At 39.1% G+C, this 27,432-nt stretch overlaps 3 protein-coding genes across 5 annotated transcripts in view; 2 read left to right on the top strand and 1 right to left on the bottom strand.

Annotated features, from left to right (window-relative positions):
* The window catches only part of LOC121527297 (SH2B adapter protein 2), a 39,823-nt gene extending 26,351 nt beyond the window's left edge, over nt 1-13,472 (top strand). For all 3 annotated transcript variants that reach the window (XM_041814223.1, XM_041814214.1, XM_041814206.1), the window contains 7 exons: nt 3,152-3,253; nt 3,411-3,502; nt 3,838-3,938; nt 4,038-4,199; nt 4,302-4,504; nt 6,740-6,914; nt 10,469-13,472. In XM_041814223.1, the coding sequence (XP_041670157.1) occupies nt 3,152-3,253; nt 3,411-3,502; nt 3,838-3,938; nt 4,038-4,199; nt 4,302-4,504; nt 6,740-6,914; nt 10,469-10,812 (1,179 nt within the window). In that variant the 3' untranslated portion in view covers nt 10,813-13,472. The remainder of the gene's footprint in view (nt 1-3,151; nt 3,254-3,410; nt 3,503-3,837; nt 3,939-4,037; nt 4,200-4,301; nt 4,505-6,739; nt 6,915-10,468) is intronic.
* Nucleotides 13,473-17,131: 3,659 nt separating this feature from the next.
* Nucleotides 17,132-19,244, bottom strand: dnajc30b (DnaJ (Hsp40) homolog, subfamily C, member 30b). Its single transcript, XM_041799251.1, has one exon. The coding sequence runs from the start codon at nt 19,228-19,230 to the stop codon at nt 18,055-18,057; it is 1,176 nt and encodes a 391-aa protein (XP_041655185.1). The 5' UTR covers nt 19,231-19,244; the 3' UTR covers nt 17,132-18,054.
* A 1,613-nt stretch (nt 19,245-20,857) lies between these two features.
* bud23 (BUD23 rRNA methyltransferase and ribosome maturation factor) lies at nt 20,858-27,228 on the top strand. Its single transcript, XM_041797776.1, has 12 exons — nt 20,858-21,024; nt 21,354-21,391; nt 22,725-22,820; nt 22,909-22,991; nt 23,203-23,299; nt 23,404-23,500; nt 23,589-23,639; nt 23,723-23,808; nt 24,048-24,093; nt 25,084-25,145; nt 26,652-26,741; nt 26,893-27,228. Exons 1-12 carry the CDS (start codon nt 20,977-20,979, stop codon nt 26,945-26,947), a joined length of 849 nt encoding a protein of 282 aa, XP_041653710.1. The 5' UTR covers nt 20,858-20,976; the 3' UTR covers nt 26,948-27,228.
* The last annotated feature ends 204 nt before the right edge of the window (nt 27,229-27,432 follow it).

The following is a 27,432-nucleotide window of genomic DNA, read 5'->3' as shown; positions in this document are numbered from 1 at the left end:
GTTCTAGTATAGAAGAGCGGACCTTTTTGTGTCACTGAGGTTGGACTGGCCTTTTCAGGTCTTATCAAAATGACTATACCACAAATAAAGAGACCCATGGCCCTAAATACACACTGACTTCCTGTCAGAGTTACATGGTGCAGCGATGCAGCCATACGCTGTAACCAATGAACCCAGGTTAAGACTAACTACACATTTCAGCACACATGAACACGGGGACTTTGTTCCGCTCTCCTGTGCCACAGGAGAGCGGTACAGGAAATGGTCAAACGGTTTAATTCAGGAAGTGGTTTCTGACATCTGATCCACAGAAAGGAATTGTGGGTGTGGATGGCAGCCAGCTGCACACGCAGATCAAGATGAGACCAGTGTTACTCCAGACAGATCAGCTGATAAGCCTCTGCCAGACCATCAGTCAGCCTCCTTTTCGCTCTGCCTCTCCCCACACACACAGGAATAAACACACACATGCTGAGCTCAGCGTCTCACACACACTCATTGGATCTGTTAAGATTATCGTCTGGAACCGACTCGCTGCAGAGGGCAAACTGAGGCCAGGATGTTTTCTGTGTTCACCCTCTTGTAAACTTTTCCTGTTTGGTGAGCACAGAAATAATCGCTGGAAAATGCAGCAGGAAGTAAGAGGCTATATAAAAACTCCTGCCTATTAGTTTAGAAATAGTATTTCATATAAACTTTATTTTACTAGGAATGTCCTTTTTGAGACAGAAATTGTGATTATATGAAACTCATGGCCAAGACAGCAGCAATAACAGATCATGAAAACAAACATGTTTATCAGCCTTATTATTGACATTATCCATCTGAAGTATTTCATCAAAGGAGATGAGAGAGTTGTGCAGTAGCTGCTGCTCATAACTTCTAAGATCATACCTTTAATTTAGACTCCATGTTGCCCCATAATTCGTAATTAAAAGCAAGGTTTGTGAGAAGTTGCTCTGCAATTTTCATTTACAGAGAGGTGAAGTGTTTCTATTTAAACCCGTGCCACTAATTAAAAGCTTCTCTTTGGGCTGTCTCCCTTGTAAAATTTATAGTTTACACTTTTGTAGGTGTTGATGTTGCCTTTAACAGGGTAAAGGGAAGAATTAATGCAACTTTAGACCTTTTCATAACATTAGTTCTTGTTTTGGGGATATTTAATGCTAAATTCACAACATACATATAGCGTATTTTTCTGTGAACTGAGCACAATATCGCAACGCTGCATGTGTTTGTTTGTTGTCCAACATCATAAAAAGTAAAAGCTGTGAAAAGCTTTGTGTACCTAGAGTTATTTATGAAATATGTATTAATCAGCCTATCATTATTTGCATGGTGAAAACTCATAGCCAATGTTATCTAAAGACACTTTACAAAGCTGACCAGTCTAGATTGTACTCTATGTATTATTATTTATAAAGGCCCTACATTAACCCACTACGTGCACAGCACTAAGAAACATTCAGCAAAGTTATAGTGGCAAGGAATGACTTCCTTTTCACAGGCAAAATCAAGGCTTATGATGAACAGCCATCTGCCAAGTCTGGGTTGGGGGTGGAAAGTGATTGAAAGAAAAGCAGAAAGAGAGAAGAGGGAGATGCAGACAGAGAAAAGAGGATACACAGAAAGAGGGAAGAGAGGGACACGAGTGTTTAAAAGGGGAGATAAAGAAAGAGAGGAGATGCAGACCAAGAAAAGTTGAGATACAGAAAGAGGGAGATGCACATGTAGAACTGACCTACAGAGAGAAAGAAGAGAAAGATGCAGAAATAGAAAAGGTGTGATATAGAAAGAGTGAAGAGGGAGATACAGTACATACAGAAAAGGTGAGATACAGACAAACAGAAGAGGAAGATGCAGTTGTAGAAAAGGTGATAAGCAGAGAGAGAAGGGGAGATGCAGAATAGAAAAGTGCAGATACAGAAAGACAGGGAAAGGGAGATGCAGATGTAGAAAAGACAGCAATGCAGTAATATAAAAGAGGGAGGTGCAGAAGAGGAAAAGGTGAGATACAGAAAGACAGAAGAAGAAGATGCACATCAAGAAAAGTCTAGATACAGAAAGACATAGAGAAGAGGGAGATGCAGAAATAGAAATGGTGTGATATAGAAAGAGAGAAGAGGGAGATATAGACATAGAAAAGGTGAGATACAGAGAGAAGGAGATGCAGAGGTAGAAAGGGTGAGATACAGAAAGACAGAAGAGGGAGTTGCAGCTGAAGAAAAGATGGAGATGTAGACATAGAAAAGTCTAGATACAGAAAGACATAGAGAAGATGGAGATGCAGATGTAGAAAATGCAGGAATGCAGAAATATTATAATATAAATTTTAAACTTAGGTGGGATCCTCTTATAAGCCCTTAGGGGTCTCTTTTGTCCCACCTGTGTATGTCTTATGTAAGACAACATGGATGACTGTCTTATTCTAATCTTCTTTCTTGTATACAAATAAAAAAACCTGAAGACCATAATAATAATAAGTAAATTAAAAAAATATACATATTACAAAACAGAACTATGAGCCTTTAGCCCTTGTTTTTTTCCTGATAGCATTATATTTTATCAACTAAATAAACTAACACCACAGCAGACATTTGGAGAAAACGTCTTCATTTTAAAAAAAGGACTCATGAGGGCTGTTTTGGTCTAATTTGATCAAATTAGATTGACATCAGCCTGGCATCATATACTCAATAACAAAAATGCAGTCATCACATTTTGATTTAAGGTAAAATCTAGTTTAAGAAATGATATAACATAGATTTCTTTCTTGTGAAATACCCAAACTTGTAACTTTTGAGGCTGCATAAGAAAGAGCATTCAGACTGTGTTATAATCTAAGTCTTCTCATGACACTCCATGTCTGCAGACTCTGAGTGACTAAAACAAAGCAGATTTTTCTTTCACACGTGTTAAGGTTAAACTCAGTGAAGAATGTAAAACGAGAGAAAAATGTCAAAACATACTGAAAATCTCAGTTGTGTTTTTCAAAGTCTGGTTGGGGCCCACAAAGACTACAGTGAAATGCTGACCTTATGTCTACGCGATAGTGCAGAGTTATCACATTTAATAAAAAAGGTTGTTTTTTTTTTTACTGTAAAGTTAAATGCCATCTTTTTGCTATGTCTGCTTTCCTATTATGTTTCAGTCTTCAAAACCCAAAGTGAGCATCCCTCTGTCGGCCATCGTAGAAGTGAGGACCACCATGCCGCTGGAGATGCCTGACAAGGACAACACTTTTGTTCTTAAGGTAGAAAATCAACTATTGTACTGTGTAGCTAATTACAAATACTCTGTTGCTGTGTAAAAATGTAATACTCAAAAAGTTAACATCCCTGCTCTTTAACCTTAAGTCGTGCTCTGAACAGAGCTCAGTGTGTGATCACTCTGTTTGGCTGCCTTCACAGGTGGAAAACGGGGGAGAGTACATCCTGGAAACCATCGACTCACTGCAAAAAAACTCCTGGGTTGCTGACATCCAGGACTGCATAGACCCTGGGTAAACCTTCAGATAAATATTTGCTGTTTGCTGAAGAAGGAGGGGGACGGAGGGGTGGAGAGAGGGGGAAAGGGGGGGAGGAGGGGCAACAGTCAACAGTCATTAATCATCAAATTAGTGGAGTTTCTGACAGGTTGTGTTCGCACAAACATCGGTGACTCTAACATTCCTCCTCAGTTTCCTGTGCCTCTGTCGGTGCAGCTCAGGACGTAAACACAAAGATTATTTGTGTCCATGTTTGTAGCTGAGCTAGGACGTTCGTGACATTTGTTTGCACATGTGTGTGCGTATACACACGTTCTTGTGGTTTCTCTGACCGGCCTGCTTGTGTACAGTGACAGTGGCGATGACATCGAGTTGGCATCATGTCCTCATGGTCAGGCCTCCAAAGACTGCTCCATGGTGGCCTCCTGCAGCTGTGAGCTACTGTCTGAGGGTGAGAGAGTCTGCTGTAGTAAAATAACGACTGTGATATTGAATTAAGATGTTTATATTTACATGAATGTTTTGAATAACGATAACAAAATGCTTTTAGGTGTTTATCGTGCTCCAGAGAGGTCGTGTCCTACAGCAGCCGAGCATTACAGTGCCCCTTCAGTCCGTTGCAGGGAACCCCCTTTCACTCAGCACCCATCCCACATGCCTTTAGAGCGCTTCCTCCAGTCCCCTGAGGCCCAAAGCTCCAACTCCTCTGCAGGTAAAAACACCTTTCCTTCCCTTTAGAGAGGATACTTTTCAAAGCATGTGAAAGATCCCAGAAAACAAAGTAAAAGCATTGATTTGTTTTGTCTTTGATCAGCTGGCAGTGAGGGAGTAAAAGAGTCTGATGGAGATGCCAGCCTGGCGGGTTACCCATGGTTCCATGGTACTCTGTCCCGAGTGCGTGCAGCTCAGTTGGTGCTAGCAGGCGGGGCCAGGAGCCATGGGCTCTTCGTGATACGCCAGAGCGAAACTCGGCCGGGGGAGTACGTCCTTACCTTCAACTTTCAGGGCAAAGCCAAGGTGAGACATTCAGAGAGAGGAGAAATGGCATTTTTATCATGTGGTAAAGTCCTGTTTGTGTGGAGTATTTGTAGAAGGGGGTGCAACCATTGATTTTATTTAGTTTTAAAAAAACTAAACAAAAGAATCTGGTTGATAAAGCATCTAAAGGGCCCATCTTAACCATTTAAAATGCACTTACTGAAATACTTAGAAATTGAAAATTTAAGCCTGGACATATTATTGGAGGGCTTCCCAATTTTTTTTTAGCTTGTGTCACTTATTTATACATTTTTCATAATTATGGTGAAAATCAAGGTAAACAAAGTGACCATATATGGTTCATTGTTTGTTTCTGGTAAAAAAAAAAAAAAAAAAAATCCATGATAAAAATGTTATGGAAAAGAAAAACATATAGAGTCAAACGAGTCTTACATAACTGTTAACTTTAAAAAGTTATATAAACACAAAAAAATCATTTTATGAGACATGGTGAGGTTGTCTCTTGATTCTGACCTCTTACCACTTATATTTCTTCATAATTCCACCAGAAAATGTAAAAAATATCACAAATATTAAATGAAATAAATGTTTAATTAATTTAAGCAGAAGACTCACAGTAAAAATCTGATATAACCCACATAAATATAATAAAACTGTTAAAAAGTTATAAAACTGACCAAAAATCAACCTTGAAAATTTCTATGAATTAGTTAAATTTGCCAATTTTCTCACCTTTTTATTCCAGACACAAATTTGTGACCCACTGAAAACAGCTCTGTGACCCACTTTTGGGTCCTGACCCACCAGTTGAGAACCACTGCGCTAGAGTACTATTAACCTTTTATTATAATAACTCATTTGTCAAGAAAATGCAACTCAGTCTTTTGGAAGGTCTGAGAGATTAATTTTCACTTGGCCATGCACATCTCCAAAATTTTAACGGAAACAACATGCCAGACATCAAAACATGCTACAGACGTGATTTTTGAAGACACTGCCCTCTAGCTTTTGGGAGAGGAGGAAGCTGGCTCTAGCTATAAAGACGCTTTCAGAGTCTTGGTTCTACATAAGTTTTTTGTCCGTGTGGTTGTCCATGCAGAAGCATAATGAGCCTTTAGTATGAGTGCTAGACAAATTGGCCATATGTCTTAATATGGACAAGATTTTACACCCCTGAATGGGCGTATGTCCAAATATGTTTCCTCCATTTTTCCTGCTAAAATATCAGAAATTGATAAAAATCATATGCAGACAAAACCTATCATGACATCTAGCACTGTTATTCACTAGTATAATGTGAGAGTTTCATCAACCTTACTATGGTTAGTTACGATGTTAGAACCATTTTTGTGCAACCACAGGTGATGTAAAACTGCATTTTTCGAGTTCTGGAGGAAAGAGGAGGTTTGACATACTCTGGGCCACTGCTGACTGGTTGGATGCTGTGATGCCATTTTCCATGACGATGACTAATCTCCACTGATTGGCTGAGAAAAAAATCATTCTGGTTCTACTATCACAGAGAGTTGGGGGAGCCCACAAAGGAAGTTGACCAAAATGACCATTTATGGTACCTCGCCTCATAAAGATATTTGATTTATAGCTTATATCTAAAATTTGCTGATTTTGTCCATCCAAGAGTAAAGAAATCCCCCGAAAAGTGTCGACTTAAGTCATACAAAAAAAGGATTCAGATTGCAGAAAAACAAAATGTTTTTCTAGTTTTTCTTGATAAATGATTTTTAATCACTTCCTAAAATTGTAGTTGATAGATTTTATGTTCTCTAAATAATTAATGAACTCACATTAATCACTCCTGTCTGCTGTAGTCCTGCTCTGCAGCAGAGTTGAATCCACTCAGCCTCACTCTTATGATGTTTAAGCATTCAGACACTGCCGCTCACAGCAGTCTGAGTTGTTCAAGCTGTGGAAAGACGCAGTAATATTCATGTTTTCTTTGCTCACATGTAACGTGATCCATGCACATCACATCCTGGCAGCCGGCGGTGTTAAGAAGTGTCAGCTGCCGCCTCTTCCTCTGGTGTCAGACTTGGCACTCTGTCGCTCTGCTCCCACATCCAGATGCCTCTCAGATCATGTCCTGACCTCTGTTTTTTTGTGTCTGTTTCAGACGTGTGGCACATTGCACTTCTCTTTCTTTCTCTGCTGTTTCCCCTCTTTTACCTTGTCTCTCTCGCTCTTCTTTCCTCTGAATAACATGCTTTTCCCTACTCGTCTCTTTCCTTCTTTCAGCATTTGCGTTTGTCGGTGAACGAGAACGGGCAGTGCCACGTCCACCACCTGTGGTTTCACACGGTGTCAGACATGTTGAGACACTTCCACGCTCACCCCATCCCCCTCGAATCTGGAGGCTCTGCAGACATCACGTTACGCTCCTACGTACAAGTGCAGCGGAGCTCCACCACAGGTACATAAATAACACAGGTGTGACACACTTAAAATAAAGTTATACATTCTGGTTTCAAATGCCTTTACAGTGCTTAACAAATTTATTAGACCACCCTAACCCTAACCAAAGTAAGGTTTATGCCACAGCTGCCCTAAATTAACAGCATTGGTAATTACCAAAATCATCACCCACGCCGATGAAATCAGCAGGGGGTTATGTAAAGGGTTCTGTATCTTTGTTTGTTTTTATGTGTACAAGATAACTCCAGAACAGAAAGTTGGATCTTCACCACACTTTCAGGGAATATTAGGATAGTGACAGGGAAGAATCGATTAGATTTTGGTGATGATCCACGCACCCGTTCGGTTTTTCTCGGACTTCGAAATTTTGAACACCATAGCAATCAATGGGAGTGTGAGTTCCTCGGTGGCACTGCTTAGGCGTGGGTCTGCCGCCTCAGACGGCCATTCTAGTTTTTTATGTTTCTGCAGTGGTTAATACACCAATATGTAGAAGCTCTTTAACCCAAATTATATTTTTAATGCTAAAATATAATTATTATTGTTATCCATGAATTTTCAACTTTACTGATTTACAAAAAAACTGAAAAAATAGTAAAGCACATTAATATTTCTTGATTAATATGTCAAATTATAGTTATTTACTTGCATTCCTGAACAGAAAAATGAGTTTTAGTGGTGGAATGTTATGCTTGATTAATTTCTGACTTCTCAGAGAAGCCCAGTGAGCTGGCTCAAATTTCAGTGAATTCAGTTTGAAATCCCTCATTCCTGTTCAAAATGGTAAAACGTGAAAATGAAAGAGTCTGCATTAAAGCACTTCATGATGCTGGATGGTCTTTGAGACAAATATGACAGGTGGTCTAATAAATTTGTTAAGCATTGTATATTTATTGCATCTCTGTCAAACTAAAGCAGTGTATTTCTAACACAAAAGGCTTTTATCATAGAGACATCTTGATAATGTCCCAGTTGGAAAAGCCCAGATGTAAAACAGGAATTTAAGCATGACTTGATCCTATTAGCTGCCTGGTTTCTGAGTGATTATATTGCATATGCTGACAAGTAAAATCGCTGGCTAGAATAAAAGGCATATTGGCCTGGATCATATCCAATAACCAGTCAAAGTGAAAACAGGTGTATCAGCAAATTTGATCATTCTTTCTGCTTTGTGAGATTGTGTTTTAGTTTCCCAACAACTATCATGAGTCAAACTTTTGCTTTAATTTCTCAAGATCTTGCAATAACAAAGTTAGTTGTCCCATTAAAACAGATTAATTTATCTCTGTGTCCTGAGAAAAGATAAGACAGATAGAAGATAAAGAGATAATTTTCTTGCAGTCTTTCAAACAAAAAAAATTGGAGACCTCCAAACTGAGGCGCCCAGGAGGCATCCTGATCAGATGCCTGAAACACCTCAACTGGCTCCTTTTGATGTGAAGGAGAAGTGGCTCTACTCTGAGTTCTGTTTGGATGTCTGAGCTCCTCACCCTATCTCGAAAGCTGAGCCAGTCATCCCTTGGGCAAAACTAATTTCAGCCGCTTGTACACGCAATCTCATTCTTTCATTCAATACCCAGAGTTCATGACTGTAGGTGAGGGTCGGGGGGTAGATTGACATGTAAATCAAAAGCTTTGCATTTCGGCTCAGCTCCCTCTTCACCACAACGGACTGGCACAATGCCTTTATTACTGCTGACGCCACACCAGTCTGCCGGTCAAATTCACAAGACTCACTCCCCACCCAGAGGGAGCAATCTCCTGTTTTCTTGCAGACAACCATGGCCTCGGAGGTGGTGACCCTCATCCCGATCATTTCTTACTTATCTGTTGACTGCTTCAGTGCCTGCTGGAGGTCCCTAGCTGAGGAGCAGAACAGAACCACATCATCTGCAAAAAGCAGAGATAGAATTTCAGAATTACATTTTCCTGGGAGGCTGAGTGGTGTGATACCCCTATAATTCAAGCACACCCTCCACTCTCGCTTTTTGAATATTCAAATCTCACTATATTAGTTGAAAAGTAAAATATTCTCTTTTCTGTTGCATGTAACATTAAGCACTGTCCTGGATCCATTGTGAGTTATTTATTCATCTTTGACTGCCCTTTCCTACGGGGAAATGGGAGTGGGGGTTGCAAAAAGTCTGAGTGTTTCTGCCTCTTACAGGTTTTATGTACTCAACCCATCAAGTCAATATCTAACTGAACTTTTCTTTATGAATTCTGGGGGAAAATGAGAACTTTTCCATAATGTAAATCTTGTAAAGCCTATTTTCATGTGTCTGGTGCTTTTGGGACACAACACGAAAAACAGAAATCTTGAGAAAAAAGTCACAAATTCCAAATTAGCATGGTTAAACTGAGTAAATCAGATATGAGAATGCATGTCAGCTTAAGACATCTGTATATCTCAATGTTGTTGTCTGATCTAAAGGAAGCATTTAGCTTGTAAATGGCTTAATGCACACTGTAATTGCTGTCTTAACAGCAAGTCACTTACCAGATATAATTTAGCTTTAAATACAGTCTGGTTAGCTTGATATTTTCACTGCCTTTTATGCAGTCAATTGAATCAAAATCCGTCCATAACTTTTTGAGTTATGTTGCTAACTAACAAACTAACAAACTCTGCCGATCACATAACCTCCTTGGCGGAGGTAAAAATTGTCAAATCAGGGATAAGGGTTAAGCTAAGTGGCTTAATTTTGGATCCCATGTACAGATGCTATCAGACATTTGGAGCAGGTCATCACACTCACATCCCAGTTGACATTCTGTCTCAATAAAGGTATAGAGAGCCCAAAAACTATTTAAAAAATATAATCTGCCAGATTCCCAAAATTCATGTGGAAATCAGAAGTAATCATCATAAAAGCATTTAAGCTCCCCATCCTTGAGCAACACTGTCAGTGTTCCCACTGATGGTTAACCACGAGGATGTGAAGGTTGATAAGAACTCTCCAGGTTGTTTAATGTGATGATTAGTAGCAGCTATTTGTCTTTATAATTGAGGTAGCAGAGCTAACACTCACTGAACCTGTCTCCTCTCCCTACCCCCTTCTCCTCCTGCTCTATGCTAACACTCCTCCTGTCCTCCTCCCTTCTGGCATGGGATGAATGCCCTCCTGTACAGGAGAGTGAGGGGGCGATTATACCACAGGAGTTTTGCATGCAGGCCGAGACGCTGGCCCCAACCCACCCTGGTGGTCACAAAGAGGCCCTCTGTTTCCCCAAATGCTAAACCTCCACACACTCATACACTCACTCCCAAACACACACTTACATAGAGTGAAGGGTTTGATTCAGGGTGTAAAAGACTTCACTGATACTCTGCTCAGGCGCGTCTTTGGTACCAGTGTTGTCCCTGTTATTTCCCACCAAGAGAAAGCATAATAAAAGAGGCCCACACTGCCGGTGTTTACATGCTCATCTATGAAGGAGCCTTTTGCTAGCAACGCTAAAAACAAACAATAATAAAGCAGCATGGTTTGATCTGCATTCCTAGTCCAACATTTATTATAACAACCTCTTTCTTCTCCTAATCTGCTACAGACGGGACTGCGCCTCCAGTCCTCACCCCACCCAGGGATGCGGCAGCCTGCCGGACAGATCCAGCCCAGCCGGCTCTCCACCCTGCTGGGATCCCCGCGCCTGCAGGGCCCCCTCCTGATGCCCCGCTCTCCTCCAGCACCTCCTCCTCGCCCACTGCCCTCCCTTCTCTCTCCCGCAGTGACCCGGGTCCTGGAGGAGGAGGAGTGGTAGGAGGGGGGTTACAGAGCCGGAGCAACAGCTCTGAACGCCTGCTGGAGGCCTCTAGTGGCGCATCTGAGGACTACCATGATGCTGATGGGACTCGCAGGGCCCGGGCAGTGGAGAACCAGTACTCTTTCTACTAAAGCAGCACAGGGCAGGGTTCAGCCATGTAGTTTTATGGATTTGAATGATGCAAAAAAAAGTTGGTGGTCACATGGGATGCTCTCCATGGTCCAAATCACTGGATCATGTATTGTTTTTGCTCTGAGGCAGTTTTCATGTTTATCTTATTTAAGAATAGAGGTTTTACTGATCATGCTGATAAATCGCTCAGGCTCTGCAGCTTTAAACTCACTTGTCAAGAATGTAAGGAGAACAAAGAAGAAATTTCAGATGATGCAGCAGTGAAGAGAAGCGTAGGAGGCGAACGCAGGAGGAAGTCATTCAGCAGAGTCATATGGCTTTGATTCACTTCTTCCAACCACTTCCTGTTCCCCATTACCCAGAGTTCCCTGGGAGCAGAGTGTGTCACCACCCTGCTGAAGGGTTGAGAGTTTGAAATGACCCTGAAGAAACAGTCCCTCCTCTCAGTGCTCCCAAGAGCATCCCATTAATGTTTGTAAAGCTGCTTTGAGTCTGTCCCGGATATCCTCGCTGTCCCTGCAGGGTTTCCCTACAAAGTCCAGCTCCGGGTCGGCTCTGCTCTAACATCAGTACAGTAATCATGGGTGTGTTAGTGCTAGATCGGAGATGTTTTGCTTAAATACCCGCAGCCTAAAGGGTCTCCTTGCCTGACACTACAGTGGACTTAAGCTTGCTCACAGCGAGGAGGAGGATAATGTTGGCATCTCACATAATCAGAAAAGCCCAAAAATGAAAAGCAGGTGATAACCATCAGTTCCCAAACATGCATATTTCTTTGTCTTATTCTCATGGTATTATTAATGGCTTTTTTTGTGTTACAAATCAGCTGAAAATGGATGATGAACAGCACAAGGTCAGTTTGTGTGAGTATGACAAGGTGGCTCCCATTTGCTCTCCCAGTGGATTATTTCTCTGACTGTGTGATGGTGTAATAGAGTCCAAATATTTTTCAGTCATAGGTGTGATACAGTAGTGTTTCTACAACAGGGTTTTCAGGGTCCCTCCGTCTGGTGCTGGTTCTGTATACAAGCTTATCATATCAATAACCTGTAGATTAGATATGCTGTTAAAATAGGAGTTCAATGCCTTTAAGATATTAATATACCAAATCCAGCATTTATCGGAGGGACTAGGGGCTTGACTTTAGAAAGGTGGGTACTGTTTATTGACCCTGGTGTGGACTGGAATGGTAGGAGGTTGTAAAGGATACTACATTACCATGCTTGATTAGAAAGATGTTTAAGTGATGCTTTCCTTTATGCTTATAAGTGATTTATCACCTATGATTACAAAGTATTTCCCAAGTGCCATTAAACAGAGCAGGGACTTTTTAACAGCTTTCCTAAACAAACTGGTTTCATTTTGGATACTTACATTATTTTACTTTTCACACAGAAACTAAATTATTTCTCAGAAACTACCAGGGTCTAAATTATTATTCCCCTGATGCTAATAGTCAGTTGTGTCTCAAATAACTGCTGCCTGTAGTCATTTGTTGTTGTTTTCTTCAAGTCTCAGACTCGTCTCCTGAGGAATCCCAGACCATTCTTCTTTGTCCAATCTCTCAGACTCCTCCAGATTTGATGGTCTTCTGGCATGGACCTTGGTCTTCAGTTCACCCCGCAGATTTTAAATGAAATTAAAGTCAGGGCTTTGTGCAGACCAGTCAGTAACATTGACTTTGGTCTTTGGAAGGTAGTTCTTCATCAGGAGTTGGGTTGTTGATGTGACTGAGGACAAAGCGGTGACCCAGACCCAGTTTTGCTGCTAACTGCTTGAGGTTTACTTTCAGAATCTTCACATATCCTTCTTTCTTCATGATTCCTCCCACCTTTATGAAATTCTGGTTCTAGATGTGCTGAAGCATCCTCACAGTATAATACTCCCACTGCTGTGTTTCACTGTTTGGATGGTGTTCTTTGGGTGATACACCTCTCCCTTCCTTCTCCAAACATAAGTAACATCTCTATGGACAAAGATCTCTAGTTTGGTCTCACCTGACCAAAGGACTTGCTACCAGTAGAAAGTAATCTTTCTCCAGGTTGTCCTCAGCACACTTTAGTCTGGCTTATAAAGGTGTCTCTTCTACAGAAGTGGAGTTTTCTAGATCCATTCTTGTGCAGGGCTCTAGTGACTGTCCTCTTTGAGACTACGACTCCTGACTTTGTTAAGTCATTAAGTTTTCTTTCCAGAATTTGAAATCTTTCTCTTCCTACCTCTGCCAGGCTTGTTCTGGACAATGTGGCTCTCTTTGAATTTCTTGTTAATAATTCTCACTCCAAATCTTGACACAAACGCTGTGATAACTTTGGAGATCCTCCTGCTTTGTGAACATCAACAATTCGTTTTCTTAGGTCTAAACTGATTTGTTTTTGCCAGTCATACTTTCTCAGTGACAGCTCAAACTCTTACTGTGTGTAAATTGGAAGATAACTCTTAGTTTTAACTTGATTTTAGGAGCTTTGAGCTGTACGAAGTTAAAGCAATCCATTGCACGACAGTGGTTTGTGTTATGGCTTGACAAAAAGGTCATTTCTGAAGGGGGCTAATAATTTAGACCTTGGTTGTTTTTGTTTTTTGTGAAACAGTTTTGTTTCTGTGTGCAAAGTAAAATAATTTAAGCAGAAACAACAGGACGTTTGGAAAAGCTGTGTTAAAAAAACCCTCTTGCGCTGGTAGTCGAGTGGTAAAGGCGCGTACCATGTACGCAGGTGGCCCGGGTTCGAATCCGGCCTGTGGCACCATTTCTCACATGTTTCTCCCTGTTTCTGAGTCTATCCCCTGTCCTCCTCTCTCTTATAAAGGCATGATAAAGCCCAAAAACAAATCTTTAAAAAGCATACCAAAAAAAACCTCTCTCTGTTTAACAGTAGGCTACTTGTGAAATACTTTATATATATATATATATATTTAATTTTTTTTTTTCATTGAGGGGCTAAAAGTTTTGACCTCATCTAAAATGGCCTTATGAAGCAAAACTTAGAAGTCTTGACTAAGACACAAACTCACTTCCTTTGTCTGCTAGCATACTGTTAGTGTAACATACTGTACAAACTTTCAACAGCAAAAATTAGTGACTTTCAGTCCAGATAACCGCTATAGATTTCAGGAACGGTTAAGATACTTATCAGATAACTGTTAAGGTCTGTTTCAAGCCAAGAAATGTGTTTCTTTTTTTTTTTTAAGACAATCATTTTCTTGCTTAAACTGCTGTTGTACTGTTAGCTTAGCTTAGCCTAGAGACGCTAAACAAAAAAAGACAGTTCCTTTCCAAGATATCCCACGGTAAAACTCAGGGAAGGGCCAATTATTTGGCAAAATACAACCCATCTGTAAAAACATATCCTTGTAAACCAAAAATTTGACTTTTGGCAAAAAGTGTGTCCTTGCTAGGAGATAACGGTCTGCTAGCATATTGCTTGCTTAATGTAGCACAATGTAGAATAACTCCAGCTTGGCCTAAGAGGGCTAAGATGTTTATCAAATACTAAATATTTGTTCAAATATCCTTGTCGAGACAAAAGTCTAATTTTTGGTACAGATGAAAATTCACTGCTTCGCTAAGAGATAATTGAATGCTAACATAGCATACTGTTAGCTTTTGGCTATGTGTGTCTCAAAATATTTCTGTAATTGTCTAGCATGCTGTGTAAAATACTTAATAGCTCTTAAAATATCCAGATGAGGCAAAATTTCAATATTTTGGCAAAGATGTTCTCTCTAGGAATAAATGACTGCTAGCATGCTAGCTTAACTTAGCGTACAGACTTTAACTGGAAAAGTTAGCCCCTTTCAGAGGGAGAGTCTTTGTGCAGACTTTTTCAATGAATTTATGAGGAAGAAGACTGACATCTTAAACCCAATGAGCTAAGCCAACCAGTACGCTTAGCAAGTCTGTACCTCAGAGGTCTTCCACTCCAGAGATGAGGTAGTTAATTATAACCACCATTTTCTTTGGGAAACTGAACCCATGCAATTTGAGGGCAAATGCCTTGACATAACACAGACTGGCACTCTCAAAATGTGTACAAACTTTACACATTGATCTTTTCTAATCAGCAACAAAAGACTAAGCCCCCCTAACAGATTGATACAAATAGGCACCTTTCAGCTTCAGTATTTCACGCATATGCAACGCTGTCCTTAAGTTGTTAAACATATCAACAATAAATGTCTCTCTTTTCATGCATGGTAATCCAGTGTCAAAGGTTAAATCTGACTTTTGGTCTTAGAGTGGACAAAGCAGTTCATGTGCCAATTTGAATCCTATTTTTGAAACATATTTATTCCTCAGTCGCTGTAAATTACATCTTTTCCTACTGAGTCTTTATTTATGTATATTGATTGATTCTTCTTGATGAAACATCCTCAGTGGAACCTGTCTGTTTTAAGAGCCCATCTCACACATATCACAGATTACATGTCTCCCTTTTATTTTCTTAACACTTCTTGAAGCTAAATTTTCTGTTGTCTGACTGAGTTTTGAAGAGTCTGTGCAATTTTGTACAAAGTGATGTACTTGACATACTACTTTATATTTCTGTGAATAAAATGTGAGTAAACTTTTGCACGTTTTCTGTAGTTATTTGATCATATATGTCACAATCTCTGAAAAGGGAGAGATGCTCAGAAAAGTCCAAAGCTTAAGTTTTCAACTTTAAAAGCCTGATAATGCATCTAAAATAACCAGTAAATGATACAGATTACTGACTTAAAACATTTTTTCAAGGACAGAAGTGTGACCCAGACATACCATGTGGTTTCCTTATGTTGGTTATAATTAAACAGAATTTTTTCCATGATAAGGCCCAATGCACATTATGAGGTGTAATGCCTCCAGCATTTGTTCATACATTTATATGACAACTAGTGGTCCAGATTTGAAGGTATTACCTTAAAGGGCTTCACTTTTTTTGATATCACCGTAGGGTTGAACAGGTTTTATTTCGATACTAACAAGCAAAGCCTTATTCACACTTAGAAAAACTCCTGAAAATTGCCTTCAGTGACCTGGTAGAGCTATAGATGGGAATTAAACTGCTGATTTTTTTTTCACTCAGACGTTACCACAATTTTTCCCTGCTGGCCTCCTTTTAATTTTCTCTTCCACTGCATCACAGGCAAGTACAACCTATCCAGAAAGAACTACATTTTCTGGATAGGTTTCCCTGAATTTCTCGAGATTTTTTTTCTTAATGTTAAAAAAATGACATATTTTCTGGGAAAACTACATGTGTGAAAAGGGCTAAAATATTAAAATAAGCCCAGTAAAAGCAGCAGCCTTAAGCAATAATAATCACTCTTAACCACTGCTTCCCAAAGTGTGGGCCCCAGAGGTGCTATGGGTGGGCTGCAAGAGGTCATTTACAATAAATATGTAAGGAAACAAAAGAAAAAAGAAAAAAAGAAAAAAAAGAAAAAAAAAAAAGAAAAAATCTGGTGTTAAATGATCACAAAATACTTGATCACGTTATTTTTAAAGACTTATGACACTTTTGTGGTCTATTTTGTCAGATGTATACAATCAGTGTCATGGTTTAACTGGTGTCAGATTAAGAGGGGACACTCTATAAACATTCTATTGTAGGGGCACAGTTAGGTCACTTCCCATGTACACAGGTTCAAGTCTAGACTGTGGCTCTTTCACCACATGTCACTCCCCCACTCTCTCATCCCTGTTTCAGACTCAGTCCACTCTCCTGTCACTCATAAATAAAGGCAAAAAAAGCCCCCAAATAAGTCTTAAAGATAAGAAACATACTAGTGTGCTGCTAGCTTCCTGATTTTAAGAATTTATCAGTGTCTTTTGAGTATTTAGTACTACTAGAAATTTCACCAGGCCACAAACAGAGATAAATATCAAACTAAAATTGAAGTGACTTTGCAGATGCCTGATTATAACACAATAAATGGCTCATTTATTTTACTTCGTGACCCCACAAACACTTTTTGAGTTGAAATTTCATGTATGAATAAAAGGTTATATTTGAGTCTCGTGTTATATTTGAACAAGGGTTTTCGTAGACCCCAGAATTTCCAGACACAAATTAGGCCACAGCATACTGAAGTTCTGGAAAGGCTGCTCTAAACAGTCATAACTGCAGCACTATAGAGGTAACTAAATGGATCCAGGTGCCCTCTAGAGGTCAGATCTTATGGGATTGTGGAGGAAATTCTTCTAATGCACAGTATCTGCAAGTTACTGTAGAACTTAGAGAAATCTGCATTTCACATAGTGGGGTATTTCGAATGTAGAGTATGTTCACATTTACACAAAAAAAGGCTTAATAAGTTCTTAACAACAAATCATGTAGAAACTTTACAGTTCAAAGTAGATTTCTTTTTTATTACAGGAAAGGGAAGCGGTTTGTGCGTTCTTCAGCGTAAAACATTAAATCTTTTAATCTTACAGTTAGATTCATAGAACATAACCTGCATGAAAAGTTGTCAGCTTAAGGCTTAAACTCAAACAAAAAAGAATTTAGGTCGTAAAATTGTTGATACTTTGTACTTTGCCATACCAGGTAAAACAAGACAATATCTAATGATGAATTGTAATGGCAAGTATCAAAGCTAATCTGTTATTTTTTTCGACCAAAAGCTGCCAAAAAAAGAAAGAGCACCATCAAAAATGCACAAATCCACTGGCACTATATCTGTGCAATTTAGACAGTATGCAGGGTTTGTCTGCAATTTTTGGTGATTAAAAGCAAGAGATTACCACATATTGGCTGTGATATTGACACAATTAAGTTTACACCTGGACAAGTCAGCAGGAACGTTTACAAGACTTTGATTATGTGACGATATTAACCACATGATGTGAAATATGATAATGTTCTTTGAAGATTTCTGAAATGCTTATTCTTTATAGGAACAATTCCCATTCCAGTTACAAACTTATATAACTGTTTTTAGAAACTCCTTATGTATAATTGTAATTTTTCTGATTTTGAGATCATGAAGATTGTTTTGTTCAATAGCTCGCAGAAACATTTTGCATGTGAGAGATTTTTCAATGATTAACAAGCCTTACTCTGGCTTGTTAAATATATCAGATATGGTGCAGGTTTGTTTACTCCTGAAGCACTCCAAAAATAACCATCTTTAACTGTCAGAACCTGTGCAACACTTGCAAAACTACCTGAGGTAGCACCCTCATCCTCTTCTTGCCCATCTCCCCCCCTGAGAGTCATAACATGCACCCAACAGGGTAATGTCCGGTCACTGCTGCTTCTATTTTAGGACTCGCTGAGATTAATAAAAAGAAGGCCCGCCATGGTCAGCAGCATCACTACAGTCATCTCCAACATTTTCCTTTCCTTCCACTTCATATAATCCGCCTTCTTCATCTCCTCCATGCGCTTCTTCCTGGCTTTCATGTCCTTCTCCCTCTGCAGCTGCTCCCCATAGTGAGCCTGATAAAAGGCGTCAAAATCATACATGGGCTTCCCTCCTGCTTGGGTGAACCTCCTGGCTCTCTGTTGCTGCTGCTGGTAAGGAGTCCCCGTTGATCTACTCGAGGTCTCTTTGGAGGATGGTCTCCCTGCACTCTGGACGTCCAATTGGCTCAGGATACCATAGTCGTACTTCCTCCTGAGGCTGATGCTGCCCAGCACTGTGTAGGCCTCACTGATCTCGGAGAAGCGCCGTGTGGCCTCCTCACTCCCCGGGTTCTTATCAGGGTGGTAGATGAAGGACTGTTTGTAGTACGCTGTCTTGATCTGGGACTGTGTTGCACTTGGGGACACTTTGAGGATGTCATAGTAAGCTGTCCTGCTTCTGTAGAGAGGAGGAGTATCTTTAGTGCTGCTGTCACTCCTCCAGCTGTAGCTCCTACAGGTTGTGAATTCTTTCAGGGTATCAGGGTGTAGTTTCAGACGCTTAAGTGTCGGTTCTGGCCTCTCCGACTCCTGCCCTGCAAGATGAAAAATAAAAGTGCAGAAAGCCCGGAGCTGCTGAGGGGACCTGAAGATGTCAGGATGGATGGAACCAGCTCCTCTAGTCCAGGACGTCATCCTTCCAGCCAGCAGCTTCTCCTGGAGGAGAGGCTGCAGTCTTGTTGAGAGGTACAGGGCTGCTTTATTAGCTTGCATAACGTCTCTGCTTTGACTAAACCCGAATAAACGGGAGTAATCCAGCACTGAAGATGAGGTACAGCACGAAGTCCCATTTTCTTGTTGACTTTCACTTGTTCTCAACCTGGAAACTTTCTCTGATTGGCGTTGTGCTTCTCTTCTTTTTGACCCTTCGCGTCGATCCCGGGTTAAATCTTCTTCAATGCGACTGTCACTGGATGTGCATTTTATCAGCAGAGACCCTGGACTCTCCCCGGTGACCACTGGTCGACTCTGGCTGTTTCTGAGAGCGGTCAGCCGGTAAACTCCGCTCCCCAGCCTCTGACCGACCTCTGCCATTTTGCTGAGACAGAGGAGAGCGGAAGGCCGGAAACAGCTGCAGGATCCGGTGACGTCGTACAGTCAGAAACCAATAGGAGTCAATGTTTACAGGAAGTCTTCATTCCATACGACCAATCATCTTGGTGATACTGAAGCGTTTACTCTTAGAAACATATTTATATAAAATATTGAGTAAAAGCGAGTTGGATACCCTTGTTATGAATAAAAGAATAAATTATAAATTCTTTATCGGTGACATTACTGTGGTGTCACTAAAAGAAAAGGGGTTGTTTTTTTCTTCAATGACGAAAATGAAGACTTGGATATCAATAGGATGCTAATGAAGTTTTGAGACTGTAATATAAAAGATAATTTAAAAACATGTAGATTTTAATTTAATCAAATGAGTTTATTTGTGTTGAAATAATATGAAAATAACAATAGCCTTTCTTCAAAATGACACTGAAACTTAAGGTATCTAGAAAACTCTACAAATCTAAACCACTTCTTGCCAAAATCAGTTTTCATAGAAAAAAAAGCTAAATAAAATAGGTTATGATTTTAAAACTTTTTTTTTTTCATTAAAAACATCACATAAGTAGCCTGATTTGGAGCAGACTGATTTTAAAATTATACTATATTATATTATATTATATTATATTATATTATATTATATTATATTATATTATATCATAAAACAAACCTTTATTAACCCCTTAATGGGGAAATTTGGTTATTAAAACAGCTCACATTAGAGGGTAAGAGTAATGGTAATATATAACAAAGTGAAGAAAAAGTGTGCCTTAAAACACTCAAATACAGAGGACAAAAAATAGAAATACCAACAATAGTTGCTGCATGTAACCTATGATTTAACATATGTACATCTATGCCTATAGAAAGCCTAAGTGCAGAATCTAAGAAGAGCTCACAGAGTGTGTCTCATATTTGTGTGAATGTTGGCCTATATTACTGGGTCAAATTACAGGTCTGAAAATAATCTTAATAACATTAATAATTAATATGTAGTTAAGGAGTGAAGAAATTCACACTTTGGGTAGGTAGCTGTAAATTTCCTGGGACAGCAGCATATGCAGTTGTTCATATAGATATTTGTACATATCTATAAACCCGCATGCATAAAGGACATTTACATGATATAAAATCTGGTGGCAGTTGGAATAAAAGATCTGTGATAACACTCCTTCTTGCAGAGTGGGTGTGAGTCTTCTGCTGAAGGAGCTGCTGAGGGCCCCCACAGAGTTCCGGGGACAGTCCAGGACAGAGCCAGCCCTCCTAACCAGATTATTAAGTCATTTTCTGAGCTCCCTCCTTCCCAGCAGACCACAGCATAAAAGATATAATTCCACCATAGTATCATAAAACCTTTGTAACAGAAATATTCTATTCTATTCTATTCTATTCTATTCTATTCTATTATGTTATATTATATTATATTATATTATATTATATTATATTATATTATATTATATTATATTTCACGTTTATATAATGAAGCGTCAAAGATGTATGTGCTGTATTTATCTCGGAGTGTCGGTAAAATGCACCGTGGTGGATACTAAATGTCCAGCAGGTGGAGATGTACGTGTCTGTCTCGGCTGCTTTATTAAACGAAGAAGTGTTTCTTACGTCACTTTTTGATGGCGTCCTTGTTCCTCACGTGTAGCACAAACCATCACAACATTTAGCATCTTAGCAAATTTAAATTAATTTTAGGTTTCTGACACACACACAGCGACAACCATGAGCTCCAGCTGTCGAAGACCTGAACACACAGCTCCCCCGGAAGTGGTCAGTGAGAGTTTTATTTTGTTTATTAGAAGCTAGGCTAACGCGAGTCTGTTGTTGCACGAGCTGTTTGGATAATTTTAGTCTTTTTTCCTATGGTTGTTAGATATTCTGTAACTCTGCGTTTATGGGAAATGTTGATTATCAGGCTAACCGCTTCATTGTCTATTCTTTTGTTGTTGAATTCATATATGAATGATGGTTGATAATAATATACACTTACAAGAAGGTTTACTTTGGTGCTAAATAAGGGGTAGAGACTGGGGTTACAATAGAGTCCAGCTGACATCATACTGTTAAGATGAGGATTTAATTTGCTTTCATTTCCACAGTTCTACAATGAAGAGGAGGCAAAGAAATACTCCCAGAAGTAAGTCTGCATGTTATTTTTCCTTTCTGTCTCTAGTTCCCACCTAGGTTTACGTTGACAAATGTTAACCCTATTAATGTGTCCAGTAATACTCTGCTCGAGTCCCTTTGTGCATTGCAATGATTATGTTGTTTATTTCACTAAAATGCATGTTCATAGTCCAGATTATCTCATTATCATGGAAGGTTATATGAGACAAGCTAATATAAGACTTTATCATAAAATCCTTGACTGTTTTCTTGATAAATTGTTCCCTCTCTGACATATAAACTGTCAACAATGCCCGGTCAGTATTCTCTGTAGTTCAGGAGGACTTATTTATAAAGTTAGCCTTATTTTGTTCCCACCCATATAGCAGATTGCTGTCTTATAGGAGAAACTTCACATTTTATAAGTGTCAGAAGATCTTATTGTCAGGAGTTAGATTTGCAGAGATGTTGGAAAATTCCTCTGATTCATGTTGGTATAATTGTGGTTATCATGTTTTACAGTTTCGTTTGGTCAGGGCGTGCCTAGCCATCAAGTCTTTGTGGTCTGAGGTCCACACCACTATGTCAGAGATTTTAGACACCCTATCTCCTACTGTTTGCATTTTAGGCAAACAATAGGAATAATAGGCCTGATACTTCTTTACTGGAAGGAGAGAAAGCCAGAATGCTTCAAGAAGGAGGCTTGGCTGGTAGAGTACCTTGACTTGCTTCACATGGAGAGAGATGCTTGTCTCCTTAAAGACTTTGATAGAGGATTTAGCGGGCATTTGGCAATGGTCAGGACATCACTGGGTTGAGAGCTGATGCCTTTATAGTCTGCAATGATGGGATAACATCATTATTCTCTCTGTAACTGATGTGGGGTTTTCTGGATGTATTAAACTCTATCCTCTTTATTTGTAATAATGTATTTTATTTTGTGTTTGTATGTGTTGTGTACTGCCTAAAAAAAGTAATAAAAAAAAACATTTTTGGGAAACCCCAATCAAACCAAAGGCAAGACTATAAAATTTAGGGATTAATTTGGTAGTGATGATTCAATTAACTGTTCATACTCTTATACTATCCCCTGGTCAAAGCCCCACTTGCATAGAAAGTTGTTTGGATGAGCCTGAAATCAATCAAAATCAATCAAATCAATCAAATTTCTCAATTGCTCAAAAGGTGCAAGTTCAGTTATCTAAAGCAGCTGCTGTAACTTTTTACACTCCATTAAAATAATTACACAAAATCCCCTGTCTGTTTCTCAATAATTTATGTAGACTGCTGCTTGAAGAGATATTAGTTATTGGTTGTTGATGTCATAAATGCTTAAGTTTGTATTATATTTTGTTTCTACACAGCTCTCGAATGATTGAGATCCAGACTCAGATGTCAGAGAGAGCCGTAGAGCTTTTAAACCTGCCAGAGGGAGAGCCGTGTTTCCTGTTAGATGTGGGGTGAGTAAACTGCATTCATTCTGTTTATATTTGAAGCTGTAATAACAAAATTATACCAAGGTTAACTGGATGGCTATTTGTCTCTCAGGTGTGGCTCTGGTCTCAGTGGAGACTACCTGTCAGAGGAGGGGCACTACTGGGTTGGAGTTGACATCAGCACAGCAATGCTCGGTTTGTTTCATGCTTATGTGTTCAACTAGAAGCTACAGAGAAATTATAATCAAGTGTAATATCAATACATTCATATTATACTTAATATTAAAAATTGCATTCAGAGATATTTGTCCTTTCTCAGGTGGTTTCTTGGTTTATTTATATGTTTTATTTTCTGTGCTTTTGAAATACTGTGAAAAAACAATCTCAACCTCTTCCTCTGTAACAGATGTTGCTCTGGACAGAGAAGTAGAGGGAGACCTCATAGTGGGGGATATGGGACAGGGGATGCCCTTTCGGCCTGGCACCTTTGATGGCTGCATTAGGTGATGAACAAACATACACTGAGATACAGAGATTTTCCCTGCATTCAGTCATACATTATTTGTAATTTGGTTTTAAATTCTCATTTTTCTTTATTTCCTATCAGTATCTCGGCCCTGCAGTGGCTCTGTAACGCCGACAAAAGATCACACAGTCCTCCAAAGAGACTCTATACCTTCTTTAGTACTCTTTATTCCTGTCTGGTAAGGTTTTTCTCAGTTTCTTTAAGGTCTCTGACAAATCCGGCAATGACAAGCTTTCTTTACTTCTTCCTACTCTTTTGATTTTTAGTCACGAGGCTCGCGTGCAGTTTTTCAGCTTTATCCAGAGAATTCAGAACAGGTAAAACAACATAACAGTGATTGATTCAAGTTTTTTTTTCTAGTTTTCTTTTCTCAACTTATTTAATTCCTTTCTTTTTACAGCTTGAACTGATCACAACACAGGCCATGAGAGCAGGCTTCGGTGGAGGAATGGTGGTGGATTACCCAAACAGTAGCAAGGCTAAGAAGTCAGTACCCTCCAGAAAGCCAGTTGTCTGCTTTGACACGTGTTACTTCAGCAGTCTGTGAATTATTCCTTCTTAATAGCCTGTGAAATTACCAGGAGTGTACTTGTGACACAAGACTAATTAGAACAGGAGGACATTGACTCGTCTATTTGTCACATTAGCCTTACGATGAATTATTCTGAATTAAAATCATTTGCCTGATTCATTCTTCTACAAAAAACATCTTTTTGTGTTTTTAGGTTTTTCCTGTGTCTGTTTGCTGGATTCTCAGGAGCTCTTCCCAAAGTAAGAAATAAAGGAGTTACATGATATTTTTTGAAGAAATGAACCCTAAATTGAAGGTTCAGAATTAATGCTGAATTATCAGAGCAGCTGAATCCTTCTTGGTATAGCAGATGTGATGCCAACTATTGTAATTTAGGATAATGGTAGCAAAAGCTGTATCAACAATAAGCCTTCACACATGCAGCTGGGATTACTGAATATAGAATGAAACATCCAAAAGGCATGCAGTGATATTTGAGCGTCTTCATACAATGTGCTATCGATGAAAACTGTATAATATATTATTACATATTAACCTTTAACTCAAGTTTTTTCTATCATTCATGAATATTCAAAAGTTTACCTGTACATCCTTATATCTATTTATGTTGTTCCTCTGTACTGCACATGTAACATCTCATTCTTGTTTGACCTTTTTTGTACGATCCCATGTTCATGTCATACCACTGCTATGTACATGACTGGCTGCTTGTAGGTGAATCATGTCACTTTACATAAAATGTCACTTTAATTGCTATTGACTGCACAGAATGTTAATTGTTTACACAGTACTTCTTGTCCTTTTGATTTTTTTTTTTTCAAATTATTTATATTGTTCATTTGTATTTGAATTCCGTTGTATTTTTGCCACCTTCTTTCTCTTTTGATGTGTTGCTGCAATGCCAGAATTTCCTCTCTAGGATGATTAAAGTATTACCTTATCTACATATCAGAAGCAATAAGTCAATAAATAAATACACAAAAAGATAGAGGCAGAGCAGGATGACCAGCCCTCCCACCTCAGTAAAGTGTCATTCTAGGGGAAACACAGTAGATAATTGTCTTTTAAAATAAATAACCCTTTTTAGTTTTCTTTGTCTTTGGAATCAATGAAATATTGAGGCTCAAGCTGTTATATATCTCTGCTCTGTATCTGGTGTCATTTTTATTTGGATGTCTCTGTCTCATTTAAATTACATTATAATAGTGATGTCTCTCTGCCTTTTTCAGGGTCTAGGAACAGAAACATCAGACAGAGCTGTACCGAACCAGGTCCAGTTTTCAGGACAGAGGTAAAGATATTCATAACGGGAATACACTACTTTTGGAAGATAAAACATAATTCAAAGGCTGTTTTCAAGCTGAAAGCTTGAATAAATTATTAGGTTTGTTTGCTAGTATATTTTATCCAGAAAAATGCAACATTTAAAGGGGACACATAATCCAAAAATCACTTTTTCAGGCCTTCCTAACAAATATGTGCCCCTGGCCTGTCCACAATCCCTCCAAGTACAGGAAAAATCCCCCCCCCCCCTTTCAGAAAATGAGTGCTGAAACAAGCCATTCTCAGATTTTCCTTTCATGATGTCATGTGGGGAGTTAGCACTGCACACTGGTTCTGTTGGCCCTCTCAGCTGGCAGCTGAGAGGAGGATCAGGAGAGCCACATTTATTTAGCCACATCTGTTTCCTTGGGGGGGAGTCAGACGGATCAGTAATATTAAAGCCACAGACACAGAAATAGCTCGTTCTGAGCAGGGCTGAAACAGAGGGTATATTTAGACACGCAAAAATCCAATATTGGAGTGTTTTTTTCAGCAACAAACTTCACAGGCATGTTTTTGGGACCTCTGAGAACAATATAAACTTGTTTTAAAGGGGTAAAATATGTCCCCTTTAAGCTTCTACTTTCTGTTGAGTGCACTTGCAGCAGTTGCCTACTAGGTTTTCAACCTTTTCTTATGTGAGGATCAAAGTCCTCATTTTGTGTTCTTTGTGCAGAATTGTTATAGGTGCTAAGCGGGATTAGGATTTGCCATGTAAAAACAATGTAAAAATTAGCTGGTAACTTGGCCTTTATGCCTCTTATTTGAGGTTGTTTACTTTCTTAGGGGACAGCTACCTGCTATATTGAGTTATTTTACCATATATACGTGCGTGAACAATTTGTAATCACATTATTTCATGTTTTTCACAGTTTTATAAAAAATAATAAGAGTCCATACTTAAGCCCTTAACTCAACTCTGGTTTCCTGGGTCATTATTCTATGAATAAGATGGTCGCTATCTGCTAAGCTGTCTAGCAAGAGCAGAATACCAAGGGAATTTTATGTGTTTTTTAAATTATTTTTTTCTTTGTCATGTATACTGAATATCTCTGGTGCCTTGGATTATTGTTTGGAAAATACTTGTCACTGAATATCGGCTTTTCTTTAATGATGACTTTTCTTCCATTTCCTTTAACATCTGAGAACGAAGCAAATTAACTGTTAAATATAGCCACATTTTAATTTTTTTTTAATTTTTTACTCTTTTGTTCTCATTTGTATTATAAAAACCAGGAAAAACTAGAGCTTTACTATTTATTATAGGTAACAGGTCTCTGTCTTGACTAGTGCAGGCTCAGTTGTACCTGCTCTGGTGAAGGCAAAAGACCAAGAAAAACACTCTAAAGGGTTTTCGTTCTGCCTCACTCAAAACCTTGTCGGGCAGCTTTTCCTCCCTTTTACACAGCAACACTTATGCTAGTTGTTTCACCAAGTAAAAAATATCAAAACATCTCACTTTGTCTCTGTGAAGATGCCGCTTTAAGAACATGAAGGGGAAATCATTGAAGAAGGGACGAGATTGGATCTTAGAGAAGAAAGAGCGGAGGAGAAGACAAGGACGGTGTGTACAAAGATCTGGGTTTATTGCCTCTTGTTGAAAGATTTATGTCCTAAATAATGCAAGTAACAAAATCCCCTCTTAATTAGCTGTTCCCATTCACACATGCTGACAAATCTCCTTCTCTCTCTGTTGTGTGTTTGTCCGCCTGCAGGGAGGTTCGAGCAGACACAAAATACACCGGACGTCAGAGAAGACCCCATTTCTAGCTGTGACTCATGCAGCCCTGCTTTCATTAACTCCCGTCTGCACACCATCACCTCTGAAAGTGTTTGGACTCAGCTCTTTTTCAGCATTTTAATTCAAGTAAATGAGACGCAAGAGTAAAACGCCATTATGGACAATTATTTTGCAATTCATTCACAGTGTTGTACAAGGAATTCCTCATGAATGATGTCAGCTGAAGGATACATTGACAGTAATCTGTGCTGCTTACTGGGGACACTGCACAGTGGGGACAGAAGAGAATTAAAACAATTTTTATCAGTTATCTAAATTAATTTCTACCATCCCTGATTAGAAGTTTATTCTCTATTAAAACAGCAGAAAAGACATTTTTATCAAATTAGCGGTCTATTATTTCTAGAATCTTATAAAGTGAAAAAATGAGCTCCATTTATCTTTAAAAACTGCACCGATTCACCTGCTCAGGTTAGAAAATAAACCCAGTGGAGCAGGCAGTATATGAAAAACC

Source organism: Cheilinus undulatus, linkage group 2, assembly GCF_018320785.1.
Source record: "Cheilinus undulatus linkage group 2, ASM1832078v1, whole genome shotgun sequence".
In the NCBI taxonomy this organism is placed as follows: Eukaryota; Metazoa; Chordata; class Actinopteri; order Labriformes; family Labridae; genus Cheilinus; species Cheilinus undulatus.
This window is presented reverse-complemented; position numbering and strand designations above follow the sequence as displayed.

What these genes read in the sequence shown, in the direction of transcription:
- bud23 (XM_041797776.1), top strand. Translation starts at nt 20,977, where the DNA reads ATGAGCTCCAGCTGTCGAAGACCTGAACACACAGCTCCCCCGGAAGTG. An exon ending in GCAAAGAAATACTCCCAGAA is followed by an intron (nt 21,392 to 22,724) that starts GTAAGTCTGCAT and finishes GTTTCTACACAG; the next exon opens with CTCTCGAATGATTGAGATCC. An exon ending in GTACTCTTTATTCCTGTCTG is followed by an intron (nt 23,501 to 23,588) that starts GTAAGGTTTTTC and finishes TTTGATTTTTAG; the next exon opens with TCACGAGGCTCGCGTGCAGT.
- dnajc30b (XM_041799251.1), bottom strand. Translation starts at nt 19,230, where the DNA reads ATGGCAGAGGTCGGTCAGAGGCTGGGGAGCGGAGTTTACCGGCTGACC.